We start from the raw sequence: 14,268 nt of genomic DNA on the forward strand, positions 1-14,268 counted from the left end.
TAGCTGCTTTCAGACCAGCCTGCTAAAAACTCTCACAGAAAGGTTCCCGCCACATATATGTAGAAATGTTTTGTAATATCCATACTTCCTTCTAGCACAGCTCATCACCATGCTCCCTAACTTCTTTGTCACATAATTTATTTTTGTATTGGAGAGTTTAATTCCCACTTTATTTCTTGGGTTTTAGCTCCACATTTTATACTGTATTTTCATCATAATGGATTTGATGTTGCATTTGCATTGTGTTGCTTTTGTATTGAGATTTAAGTCTTTGTCATTTTGTTGTGTTACTGTTCCATTTTAAAACTGCATAATGCCTGTAAAATCTCTAACAGCATCTTATAGCTGCAAATGAGCTTATTCTGTTTAAGATACTAGTTATCTCACAATACTGTATTATGAAACTGGGCTGTTTTTCTACCATAATTACATGGTTTTAAAAAGAAAGAATATAATCTATGGGAATTCTGTTAATGGAAAATACACACTACACTGTTAGGCAATATTAATAAATCTGCAACACAAAAAGTGACAACCTTCTTTTAATTTCTGAAATGGAACATATTTACCTAGTTCTTTAAATCAACATGATGAAACAGCTCATACATCCTTTACAGCAACATTTCACTGTTTAAGCTTAAAGCATAAGCAGCAATATAATTCCAGTGTTTGCTTGCTTGTATGCAATGCCAGATGTACAGTAGTGCCAAATGTAACTAAACTTGATGTTTTTTTAATTAAGTATTCTCTACAATGTTCTACATACGTTTTCTCTTAAATCCCACACTTACTACAACTATTTTAGTTGCTCTTAAGACTTTTCTACCAAAAGTAATTTGGAAGGTTTCTCAATATCAAGGATGCCATGAGCCATGCCACTAGCAGTTTTTCCTCTTCTTCGGAAATCATAAACAACAACTAGGCATTTTTAGATTTTAAATTGTCTGATTTGACTTTATTATAGTAATTTCATATAGCTGCATTGTATTTTATGATTTAATTTGTGTATTGTTATTTATGTCGTGAATCACCCACAGTGGCCCTTGGCCAAATAGGCAGTATATAAATTGATGGAAGGAACATACATACATACATACATACATACATACATACAGACATACATACATACATACATACATACATACGAATGAATGAATATATATTCATTCTTTCTGTAACTAAAATGGGGAAAATCACATGGAAAGGCAGCAGAGTTCAATGTTCCTCAAAATAGAACAATTTATTAATGCTAGTATCATCCAAATTATTATCAATATTATTATTATTACTGATATTATAGGTAAGGTGTATTGACAGTATTTTTAAAAAAAGTTAGTATGGACAGTTAAAATAAGAAAAACATTTGGTTTAATTTTAAAGGTTTCTTTCTTTCTAATACAGTATTTACACCATGCCTTCAATGTTCAGTTCATATAGCAGTAGTACACTTAAGTTATACAGTGGGGTCTCTACTTAAGAACTTAATCCGTATTGGAAGGTGTAGTTCTCTTTGTTGTTTACATTAGATACAAAGTTAATTTGTTTGACTAACAGGCAAGGATGGTTTTACACATCTATGCTTACAAACTAGCAAGCTAATTTATCTTCGTTGCCCCAATTCTCTCCTTTAGTCCTATTATGAGCAATAGCTTCCCCTCCCTTCATTTCCTGAATAAAAGGAAGTACACAACAGTTTACCCAAATACATGCACCACATCAAGGATAAAAGTCAAGTAAATCTAAAGCAGTTCATGATTTAAACCAAAACAGGTAACTAATCATGGACTGTATAATTAATATTCCAAAACAAGGGCTGGAGTCCTAATGAGTTAAATCACTCAGCAACAGACACAACATGAGTATCCAACTCTGGATCCCCTCCCTTCAAGGATGCATTCAGCATCTATAACAGGAGCCTTCTGCATTAGCATTGCACATACAAGCATAAGATCCTACCTTACTATGCTAGTGGAGCATTATGCTCCACAGAGCTCAGCAGGATCCCAGCCCAAAGCTATAATTATATAAGTACTCATTTCTTCATCACAACTACTGGACCTTCATGGGATTAACTTCCAAAAAACACACACATAGGTTCACACTGCACATCCAAGGAGACTTCAGACTCCCAACTAAATTCCTTGCAGTACCACTAGTTGGTATCTGAGGAGTTAACTACCCAGCCTTTAGCCATTTGCAAGTCCATTTTTGTGATCCAGTCGCTTCTCTGCAGCCATTTACTTCTAGCTACTAACAATTCAAGCACACTTACTTTTTGAGCAATTGCTGAAAACTTGAGCACGTTGAGTGTTTCATCATACGCAGCTGCACTCTGGCTGACATTAACTATCATGCACACTTTCCCTTTACCACTGAAGAAGCCTTGAAAATAGTGAGTTAGCTTACTTTCACGAAAGGGTATGTGCTGCTGCAGTCTAGAAAAAAACAGGCATTGCATCAGTTACTGTACCCTTGGCGAACCAGAGACACTGTCACTAGCAAGTGCTTGCTGTGGGTGCTCAAATGGGAGCTAGCCTCCTCTGAACAATCCAGTCTCTGGAAACAGACTTGTTGTCTATTTTGCTTCACCATTCTCTCACACATATACACGTGCATGCACACCCACGTATCTCTCTCTTTCCCCTTTGTTATGACTAAAAGTTGGAAAGTTCCTTTTTATAAATGGTAACTCTCAGAATTCCCCAGCCAGAATAGCTAGCAGCAATGTTGGCCGAGGAATTCCAGGAGTTACTTTTTGTTATCATACGCTGCGAAATTGCTTTCAACTTATGGCAACCTTATGAATGAGGAAACTCCAAAAATGTCCTGTCCTCAACAGCACCGACCAGCTCTTGTAAGCTGAAGGCTGTGTCTTCCTTGATGGTGTCAATCCATCGCATACTGGGTCCTCCCCTCTGCTGCCTTCAATTTTTCCCACCATTGTGGTCTTTTCCAGCAAGTCTTGCTTTCTCATGATGTGCCCAAAGTATGACAGCCTCAGTCTTGTCATTTTTGCTTCCAGAGAAAGGGAGTTATAGCCCTCCAGAAATAATGTTTCTGAGCTCTGGCTACAATTTGTACTCCACAGGCATTGTGAGGTGAAAGGGGCAAGTTTCTAAACACTCTGGTTCATTACCAAAGGCAAAACAACAAAAGGAAGACCACCTCTTTGAAACATTTCACATAAAGAGCTCTCTCTAATAGCAAAGTTATCATTTTAAAGAAGCAGTACAGTGGTGCCTCATATAACGAGCGCCCCGTTTAACGACGAATCCGCATAGCGATGCGGATTTTGCAATCGCAAAAGCGATCGCATTGCGATGTTTCCCCATAGGCCCCATTTCCCCCCAACTGACCAGCAGGCGCTTTGGAGCGACCGCGGTGGAGGCTTCCCCGGCGGTCGTTCCAAAGCAAGCGCCGCCCAGCTGGGGGGAAAAGGCTTCGGCGCGACCGCGGCGGAGGCTTCCCCAGCGGCCGCTCCAAAGCCAGCGCCGCCCAGCTGGGGAGAAAAGGCTTCGGCGCAACCGCGGTGGAGGCTTCCCCGACAGCCGCTCTGAAGCCAGCACCGCCCAGCTGGGAGGAAATGGCTGCCTGCAGCATTTTCGCGCCCTGCCCTCACTTACCGAGGCGGCGAAAATGGCGGCCGGATGGGGGATTCTTCGCTTACCAGTGAGTTTTTCCCCAATAGGAACGCATTAAACAGAGTTTAATGGGTTCCTATCGGTTCCCCCCCCCCTGCATAGCGAAGAATCCGGCTAGCAACGTTAATCCTGGAACGGATTAACGTCGCTATGCAGGGCACCACTGTATTTTTACCAGAAATATATGCAGATCAGTCCCTGCCCCATCTCCTTAGAATACCATTTTCTTTATAGAAGGGACCAATTGTTAGCTTCCCTGAATTTGAAGCTAAAGATGCTACCTAGACCTACTTTGATTGCTGGCTGGTCTTCAGGGCATTGATGCATTTGCCTAGAATTAGTAAGGAAGTGTTAATGTTCCCGCTCTCTTTTAATCTGTCTCCTTCATTGTGGGTTCTGGTACAACGCTCTGAGCCAGCAAGATCACAGAGGAATAATCTGGAGGTAGACAAAAAAGGGCACGTGTATTGAATAGAAAGTGCAAGTTGCCCCATATGAGGTATGCAATATTTTAGTGGAAAGATCACTTACTCATTGACCCGCATCACTCGAGATACTTCAGAATCGATTTTTAGCATTTTCACATTAAATATGCTATGACTGAAAGGTAAAACAAAATTAAGTCATTTCGAGCAGTGTTAGCGTCAAACATTAGTAAAAACCACTGTAATTACCTTAAATCATGTTAAGCTACTTATGCTTCCAGTCTGGGCATACTTCTAATAGTTTCTAAGTCTTGTTTGGTTCTACTAAATAATCATCATTTTTAAGGTGTATTTGCACTTACTGAGCTCACGTTTGTCATTTTGTATTTTCCTGAATTCTGGTGTACTGTTTTGTCTGAACCTATCCTGAGAAATCAACCATAGGTTTGGATCCAAGGGGGCATAGCAACAGACCCACAAATCCATGGGATTTACATAAGAACTAACTCACAATTCAGCAGCTGATTCAATGGGTCAATCCTAATTAGGCCACCAATTTGATTTAGGCTATGGTTCGCTGGTCAGATACAAACAATAATTAGACCCCAAAGTTTGTTATTGGATTAACAGTCTGGCTTGGAATGTCTTAACCTAAAATTGTCCCTAAGTTTGTTTCCCTGCTACCCACCTGGAAAAAGGACAGGAGATAAACAGACCAAAAATGGAAAAAATAAACTAGTTTAAGCAATAAACCGTAGCTATGGCTCAGCATGACTTGTGAATGCAGCTAATGTATAACCACACAGATACTTCTGTAGTACCTGGATTTTTAGCACAGTACAGATTTCTTCACTGCTGTGTTCTAGAGAAGTATCTTTAACATTGAAAATCACACTGGCTAGTCTCGTCTGCCATTCTGTATTACTATTCAGTGCAATGTGAATGAGTGTAGCTTTCCCTAAACTAAACCGTTCTTCCTCCCTCTCCTGTGAAATGAATAAGTTTTGACTTTTGATTAAGCGCATATTACAGTGTCATCAAGATATGAAACTACAGTTAACCATAGTTTTTCTGAACAAGCTAGCTTCTATTAATTATGCTTTAAAATTGTTTTGATGGTAACCATTTTAAAACTTAGTCATGGTTTGCTGGTAGGTGACACAGCAAACTGCCATTAATCAAAAGTAGAATGCACAAAGTTGGGAACACTAGGCTGATTCACATTTCACCAGTCATAGTTTGATGCATTGTAAAAATGCAGTTACTCCATCTGCATGAAATTTTACTTTTCATCTATTAGTTATTAATTTTATTCATTAACATATCCACATCCAGAAATATAGTAGAGTAAGTTGAAAAGAGTAGAAAATTAAAGCAGTTACTTTTAGAAATAGATGAACAAAGAACAAAGTCTGGATTGCACAAGCTTTCTCAATTTAAAAAAGACAACAAACCATTAGGCTGTTCCACACTGAAAGTTGTTGCCTTTACCTTCGGCTAGAGTTGGCATTTAGTTTTGTCGAAGCAGAACTCTGATGCTTCAGGCCAAGTCTCATGAGTTTAAAAGCTTCTTTAGAATTTGAAACTTGAATCCACTGTAGGTCTTTAAGAAAAGTCAAGGTTAGTCCATTAAACACTGCACATAAAACAGTTCATAAGCACATATTTGAAAAATTAATGCATATAGATAATTAAGTTGGATTTAGACTCTAACATTTACAGTGTTTATTGTTGAATCTGTACATATCCTGTACTAGTTTAGATGTCCATTGAGATTATAAGAAAGTTTCTCACACACCATTTGTTATTCTTTTTCATGCCAGCAGTTTTTTTGTGATGAGGTGTAACAACTCTATTAAAAAGGGAATACGTGGTGTTGGAGACAAGAAAGAATTCATTTTGTTTTTGTAACCATCCAAAGAGGGCGAGAGACAATGTATATGTCCAAGCCATGCTTACGGTAATTATGCTATTAAAAATGTAAAAAAAAAAAAAAGGTTTTCCTCCACATTCTAAAGAGGAATTAGATTTTTGTTAAAAAGACGCTACTTCATATTAAATAAGAAAGCCATTTGAGCAAAGCTCAGAATTAATAAAATATAGGAAAACTAGTTCCTTAGAACACGTTACTCTGCTGTTACTTTTAAGTAATGATAGTATAAGAAAGTTGCCTTTCAAAGGTAATATAAATGGGAACAGGCTGGGTATGTGAGAGAAGTCACACATGCATTTTAGGTAATTTGCCCATGCATTTTAGAAGTGTTTTGAGGAACTTCAATGGTTTTTTGTTATTATCTAACAATCTTTAGGCTTTTTTCCACCAAAAAAAAAAGTAACAAGCAATTCAGTGAGTTACTTAACCCCACCACTGGTAACATTAATGAAAGGAGAGGGTGATAGTGTGATGAATTACAGAATTGATTCCTTTTTAGAGTAACTTTCCAAGCTCCAATTTTAAGGCCACTGAAAATGTGGTTGTCACTAATGATTTTTTATACCTTTAACATATGAACAACCATTTACGTCCTGGGCAAGGCGCAACATCTTTCTTTTCTTGTCAGCAGAAACTGGAAGCAGCAGGTCATAAATGCACTCATTGTAAATTTCACAAAATGAAACCCAGACAGAGAATTTTACTCCTTTCTTCTCATCTGAGTACGATTGTTCAGCTTCATTTACTGGTTCTGTCAAATCTGGAAGAACGAAGATTGCATAAACATTTGGCTGAAAGAATTCTCTCTCTTTTTCTTTCTTCCTTTTTTGCAGGGGGACAGGGAAATGCGATATCAAACAATATTGTTGGACAACTTTTTTTTTGCAGTGAAAGTTCCAAGGTGGAAAAAAATGAAACATTGAGATACAAAAGGAAGACCACTGTCAAACACTACTTGTTAAAACAGGACTGGGCAACATCAGACCCACTTGCATATTCCCCACTTGCTTTTTGTTGCCCAAATACTTTCTATTCACCCAGGGGGGAAAACTTCCTTCGGATCAGAATGACAGTCCTTAAAATACTCCAGGAATAGTGATTTTCTTCTAAGCAAGAAATGGAACCTTGCTTCAGGGAAATTGAGATTTGCCATATGTGTGCTTTTTAAACAGAATTTAACATCAAGTTTTTTTAAAAAAATGATTTTGAAAAAACAATTCCAGTTTGATTGGAGCCTGCAGCTTGTTTGCAGGGAGTAAAGTGCCCACCACCAGGCCATTTAGATAATCATTCAGAAAGAATGCGTGCATCTTTGTCTTTCAGATATTTAACTCACCTTCAGATTTATCGGTTGTTTTGCTATAATTCCCATGGATGCTAGTTTGGTAATCTGTCTGAAATTTAAGACATAAAAAGATAACTTTAACTGTCTGGTGTATTACACATTTTCGGAGAAATTCTCTTTATCATCCTTCGTACTAAACATTAGGATAGTATGATTCACTCAGGGAAGACTACTACTGTACCGTACAAACTATGTTCTAGGGTAGCTGTAGCATGTTTTAGAGAACTAAGTTAGTAATAGAACTCTACAGCATTTTAAAACTTGACAAATGAGCTTTCAGTGGCTAGAATCCACTTTCTGCCACTGACAAAGCAATTTTCTAGGTACTCTTAAAATAATTTAATAAGCAAGTAGATGAGCATTTTTATCTCCAGGACATTCCAGCTCAGAGCTTGTAGTACTGCAATCATCCAAAGGAAGCTCTGGTGTGAATTTTACAGATTTTATAATCTGTTAGAAAACCTGACACACCAGATGTTCTTTCTAGAGCAGGGTCTCTCTCGCGCACGCCGTGAAAGCTCACTGTATACATTGAACAGCACAATATACATTCACAAGAGCTTGGGGTTTATTGGAAGCAAACCACATCCTTGTATTTGTTTTGAATTATGTACCCAGAGGCATTTATTGCTTTGCTTGGCCTTTCCTCCACCCTCAACATTTTCCTCATCATGTCTCAGCTTGTCACACAATCTCCTTTTTTGGGGGTCACTACATTTATCTGCAAATTCTGGAATATTTCAAAACAAGTAGAACAAGGGTGTAGAAAGAAAGCAGCAATAGTAGGGAAAAGCTCACAGCAAGGGATAGAGATGGAAAATTTCCATTTTTTTCCAGAAAAAAACAGGGGGAAAAGTTTTTTCCTGGAAAAATTGAAATTTTACATCTCTAGCAAGACAGCAGCATTAGCTCAGCTTTCCAAAATTCACTCACCTTTAAGGAAAAAACAGAGACCTTCCAGAGGTTTCTGAGTTGCGAATCCTATGGCACTCATCATTATTGGTTGTGCTGGCTAAGGCCAGAGGGGATTGTAAGCCAGAACATCTGGGGGATCACAGCTGACCACTCCTGATTCACAAACCAGGTTTAAAAAAAAGATTCCCACAAGCAGGAGGGTGCTGTATATATCCTGTTAGTAGGCTTTCCTCTACATAGGCCTTCACTTATCCAGTAGTAATCTTATGAATATTTATTTATCTAGTAATTCATTTATTAAACTTGTATCCCATACCAATTAGTGATAAACACTACTCTGCTTTAGTTTACTGGTTATCATTTATGACTTCAACACTGCTAATTACTACTATCTTATTTTAGATCTCTTTTCACTTTGTTGTGATACATACTTTTACTTACTGTATTTATAAGCATTTATTTCTATACATTGAGGTATGATTAGGTATTGAAAAGTGGAGACAGTAAAATGTGACAGAAGCAACTTCATACTGCAAAATTGAAATTTTGCAAAATTGAATAGGAACATTTTTAAAACAGTTACTGCAAAAAATGCATACAAAAGCCTAGCAGGTTGTATGACACTTGGAAACCCAGTTTATTTATTCTATACTATTTGTTCCCAGAACAATTTCCCCTTCTAGCTTATAATCATTATAAGACAAAGATTTTTCATTGTGACAGTTTGCTCTGAGTATAGAAAATGTGTTTTGCAGAACTGTACTGCCTAAACTCTTGCTTCCTGGAGTACCTCAAAGAACATTTTGAAAGGTAACAATTCCCAGTGGCAAGATGTAAGACAGACATTAAGAAAAAGAAAATGGTTACTAAATAACATTTTTCCATGTATAAAATGACACTTTCCCCCTAAAATAATTAGAGGAAAAAATTAAGAGTTGCTTTATAGATGGAGGGCAGCGGCAGGCGGCGGAGACTGAGGCAAAGAAGCAGCTGGGCTCGGTCGCCTCTTGTTGCTGCTGCCACTGCCCAATTGCCCCCTCCAGAGATTGTCTCCTTGTGATTGGACGGCGGTGGCAGCACTCAACGGGCAGCAATTGGAGGCAGTCAAGCCTGGCTGCTTCTTTGCCTCAGTCTCCACCTCCTCCTGCTGCTGCCTCCACCGCCAGTTGCGGGCTCAGTGATTCTGCAGCCCTTTGATCCCTGCTTTTCCCTTCCTTTTGCTAAGCCCCGTGGCTTAGCAAAAGGAAGGGAAAAGCAGCGATCACATTTTCAAATTTGGGGTTAGAAAAGAGGGGGTCGTCTTATAAATGGAAAAATATGGTATATCACACATTTTACTCTGATACAGCAAGTGTAGCACTTGTCTATTTTTTGAAAGGATCTTATAATAGGTAAGATAAAACTGAATCCATGCTAACCAGCCTGTGATGGACTGTAGGAAGTTACAGAAACACAGGGGGAATATTTATGCCAACAGAAGATTTCTCTGTTGGTTATCAAAAAGCTCTGTTATCACATTACACTGGTTCTCAAACCAGTGTGTGTGAGTGAGTGGCTACGCTTCCCCAGAAGACACAAGAATGAAATATTTGTTATAAAAAAATGAATCAGCTTAAACAAATTCCTGGGATACTGTTATGAGATGTCAAGATTTCTCAGAACAAGCTATTTGCATTTAATTTTTTTTTCTTTAGAAAAACCTGGTACATTTATATTCAACTCTATTTTACGAATTGATTTTTTTTTATAATAAGGGATGGGTTGATGGTAAATAAGACATCAGGAGGTGATTTTTTTGGAAATCGAAAAGAACATGTCATCAAAACTTTTGGGAACCACTGGCATGGATGCACTTTCACTGGAGAGGCAGGGATAGGGAACATTCCAGGGGTCAAGGCCTTAAGGCCTCATTGTTTCTCCTAAATGGAAGAAAAATTATGCTAGCTTCGGAGATGATGGAGTGGTTTGCCTTCCATTGGTGTCTATGGGGATTTAGTGGGTTAAACAAAATAGAAGTGAAGAGAAACCCACACACACACTTTTGCACTGGGCTTGGAAACAATAATTCCCTCCCTCAAATTCCATGTCTTTGAACACACACATATGCTCCTTTGGGAACAGAAACAGTCCAGAAGTCTTAAGAGAAATCAGCGCACCTCTTTCATGAGACGAAGCAGTGAGTTTTTGACAGATGTTTCCTCTCTCACTTCTTCTTTACTCAGTCTTCTGTGTTCTCGACATCGGTGGGGTTTCAGGTCCATCCCTGGATACAGTTTGCCTGAAAGGTGATTGAACAACAAATCCAGAGATCTTGGGAGAATGCCACTGGCTTCTTCAGTGCCTGCCATGAAAACAAATTAAATTTATCAGGACTTTGAATACACCTTCAGAGCAAAAGAAAAAAAAAGAAAGAGAGAGAGAGAGAGAGATCTTGAGCAAATATTCAATGGAGCTTATTCCCAGATAAGCATGCATAGAGCACCATCTTTGATCATCCTCACTAGTAAGACTCCCATGAGAGAGTACCAAGGAAATCCAGTCCGACCTTGAATATCCTTGGGACTTTTCTTTAAATTAAGCAAACACAGTCCAGAACAAGTGTGGAAGCTGAGCTATACCTTGGTATGTGTAGGTTTTTCCAGCATTTGTAACTCCATAAGTGAATATTAGGTGACTATGCCCCTTCAGGAAGTCTAGCACTGGCTGCTTTACAGCACCATCAAAGAGTTCTTCTTGTGTTGTTTCAGGACCAAATACCTAACAAATTAATAATAAAAGCTTTAAAACTTTTAGCATAGATCTTGTGGACATAATCTGAAACTTTTATTTCCTTAAGCTTTCAAGTTTATGTGTGAATAATGAAAAGTGTTTAAGCAAAGTTTTCAGTTTATGAGATTTTATAAAGACAGTAGACTTATAAAACTATCCTACCTGTGAAAAAGTGAATTTCTGCACCAATTGTCCTAAGTTTTTTTCACTGAGCCGAAAAACATTGGAACTCTTGGGAGCTTTTAATATAACACTTGTTGGATCAAGAACAGAAATACAGTCCTGTAAAAAAGTTTTTTAAAACAAGTAGTTTTAAAGAAAAAATATATATTTCTTAACCAAGCAGATTTGATGAAGCTTTGCTTTTAAATATACAGTATTTTTTATTAAATCAAACCTGAGAATCGCTCTCTTTTTCCAACGGCATAAACGGTCTGATGCGAAGGCAGACATGAATACGTTCTTTGGATTCCAAGCTCTCTCTCTAAAGAAACAAAGCAAGCAAAAGAAATCTAACAGTTGCTGTACACGTTGCTGTTTTCATATGGCACGAGTTATGTATTTCTGAAGTTCAAAGATATTGTTTTCCCAGTCAAGAAATTTCTCTCAGCCTTCTCCTCACACACACACACACACACACAGACAACTCACAGCCACTTATTATGGCAATGACAAGCAACCTCTTCCACTGACACATTGGCCATTCTCAAGGTATTCTGCCTTTAGCTTTTTTTTTTTGTGAAAAGGAGAGGAAACTGCCACATGGAACTCCAAAAATTTTGGACCCAGCTCTTTAGGAGTTGTGACAGCCCATGTTATGGCAAAGAAATAGCCTGTTAACTTTCTCTTGCTCAAATTGTGCTCAAAATCTGCTGTCAAAAATATTGGCTGGTTATACTGCTTTCACTGTGGAATTCAGGCCACCTCAAGTACCCACTGTTGTCAGGCCCTCAATTCCCGTGGCTTCTAAACCTAGAAATCACTTTCTTTAGCCTTCTCATTGCTAGCATCCCTTTTTAAGCATTCACTTGAGAAGCATTCCCAGTATTACTCTCTCACCTCCAACACCAGGAGTGGATCAAGTGCAACCCTCCAGATGTTGCTGGAATACAATCTTCCAGTGCTTTTCACCATCAGCTATGGTACATTGGCCAGGACTGCTGGGAATTGACAGCAAATACATATAGAGGGCTGCACTTTGCCATTCCAACACCCTCTTCTCTTTAACATAATAAAATTTCTGTGGAATCCCATTTCCATTGACTGCCTTTGCAGCTCAGATCTCGTCTCCTTCACCCTCTTCCTAAAACTTTACCTATTTTACCTCTCCAGCTGATTCTTCTTTAGCTCTTCATTCTTTGTCACTGAGCCTTCATTCCATTCAGAAATTTTTGTCCAGTCCTTGGCCACTGTAATATTATTCTACCCTCATAGAAACTGGGTGTGAAGTGGTTCAGTTCCATAAAAAAGTAAGCATCCCAAACCTTCATTCCCACCTCAGTGTTGAGTAGGGGGTCATTTCCACAAGTACAATACACCACACTGATTTTTTTAAAAATGAAACTGTTAAGCTATCCTGAACAACAAATACAGGTTAAAAGTTCTGAGAAGCCTAAAAGGGCTGCCAAGGTATGACTCATACATTAAAACGTTTAAGTCGATATGCAAGAGCTGGCACACAGAGATGCATTCAAAGGACATTAAAAGGCGTATGACAAACCAAAATAAACATATCCTCTACCTCCTCACAAGAGAATCATTATGTGACTCTAAATGTGGTCTCAGGTACTTTGCTTTCTTACCTGGCTTGTATCAGAGATTGAAGAGAAGTCACCATAGAGATTTTTCCTAATGTCACTAGCATCCACAGGACCAGTTCTTGGGGACAGCTCAACAGCAGAAACAAAGGACAGCCTGGGAATTACTGGCCCATTCAAAGTTACCTCCATCCTTTTCTAAAAAACCAAACAAACAAGAAGAAAGAGACAGATGGTTGAAGAGAATATCTAACAAGTTTTGACTATGTCTATGACCCAATTTGGTCATAGAATTTATATACTGTATCAGATATATTTATGTTTGTATACGCAAACATGTCTGTTCTTAATTGCCACCCTGGACTGACGTCTACAGACCAGAACTTGGGAAATTCACTTTTCAAATTATTTGTCATCATTCAAAAGAGTAACTTTTCCAGATTCTGATACAAAGTCATAGCATTGTTCCTCCATTTTGTCTATCACTGACTGACAGAAGCTCTCACAGGTTTTGGGCAAGGATCTTTCCCAGACCCTTCTGGAAACACCCTGCTATTAAATTGGAAGTTTTTTCAAGTAAAGGAGACCACTGAAGAAACAGAGTAAGCTATTACTTAATCCACTGGGTTTCTCATTTGTGTTCCATATAAATCTGACTTCTCACAGTTTCAGGACCCCTCAGGGGAGAACATCCATAATGTTAAGTCAAGTGTTTTGTCATAGTGTCATACAGCTTGCAATACTTCCCTATACTCCTTTTTGTCCAGTAAAATGTTACAGTAAAAGCATCAGGTATATTCTGCACTGAAAGACCTGTTCAATATTCCATGTCAACCAAGTATGCACCCAAGAAGAGTGATCCTTCTCTCAAAACCTCTACAATGCTGTGTGGCAGATGTGTATCCAGTTCTCCACAAAAACAAATGAGATGGAAAGGGGGCTACGTACTTACAAACACAAACTCACACCTTCTATTTCATAAGCCAATAAGGCCATTACTGTAGCAATTTTTATCTTGGCTGGGTGATACAGTGGACCCTTGACTTACGGAATTAATCCGTATTGGAACGGTGGCTGCAGGTCAAAAAGTCTGTAGGTCAAGTCTCCATTGAGCTACAGTGCACTGAAAACCGATTAATCCCGTAACAGGCCGTTTTTGTTCCATTTTGGTTTTTTTCTGGTCTGTAAGTCAATTCTCAGGCTGCAAGTCAAACCTAAATTTTGCGGCCAGAGAAGTCTGTAACTCAAAAAGTTTGTAAGTCAAGGGTCCACTGTACCAAATAAAGAAAGTTCACTAGTACAACTTGGTGTGCAGACCGTTCACAAGATGGTTGACAGAAGCTCCCACAACTGCTGCTAGTTATATACACAAAAAAACTCATTTGGGAATTTGAAGTACTTCATACCAGAGTTAGCTTAAAATAATTAAAATAAGCACTCTCCCCACTACTCAGCCATAAACTCATTTAGAATATAAAACCTA

At 38.5% G+C, this 14,268-nt stretch overlaps 1 protein-coding gene across 3 annotated transcripts in view; it reads right to left on the reverse strand.

The window, feature by feature from the left end:
* KIF20B (kinesin family member 20B) overlaps nucleotides 1–14,268 on the reverse strand; it is a 52,012-nt gene that overhangs the window by 33,833 nt on the left and 3,911 nt on the right. For all 3 annotated transcript variants that reach the window (XR_012085524.2, XM_020803213.3, XM_020803212.3), the window contains exons 2-12: nucleotides 12,831–12,983; nucleotides 11,426–11,512; nucleotides 11,191–11,310; nucleotides 10,878–11,016; nucleotides 10,416–10,600; nucleotides 7,336–7,393; nucleotides 6,565–6,759; nucleotides 5,558–5,669; nucleotides 4,173–4,241; nucleotides 3,933–4,079; nucleotides 2,273–2,435 (exon numbers count right to left, since the gene is read on the reverse strand). Coding sequence is in view for 2 of the 3 variants with exons in the window: in XM_020803213.3 (XP_020658872.3) it covers nucleotides 2,273–2,435; nucleotides 3,933–4,079; nucleotides 4,173–4,241; nucleotides 5,558–5,669; nucleotides 6,565–6,759; nucleotides 7,336–7,393; nucleotides 10,416–10,600; nucleotides 10,878–11,016; nucleotides 11,191–11,310; nucleotides 11,426–11,512; nucleotides 12,831–12,977 (1,422 nt within the window). In the remaining variant the exon portion in view is untranslated. The remainder of the gene's footprint in view (nucleotides 1–2,272; nucleotides 2,436–3,932; nucleotides 4,080–4,172; nucleotides 4,242–5,557; nucleotides 5,670–6,564; nucleotides 6,760–7,335; nucleotides 7,394–10,415; nucleotides 10,601–10,877; nucleotides 11,017–11,190; nucleotides 11,311–11,425; nucleotides 11,513–12,830; nucleotides 12,984–14,268) is intronic.

This window comes from Pogona vitticeps, chromosome 3 (assembly GCF_051106095.1).
Source record: "Pogona vitticeps strain Pit_001003342236 chromosome 3, PviZW2.1, whole genome shotgun sequence".
Lineage (NCBI taxonomy): Eukaryota > Metazoa > Chordata > Lepidosauria > Squamata > Agamidae > Pogona > Pogona vitticeps.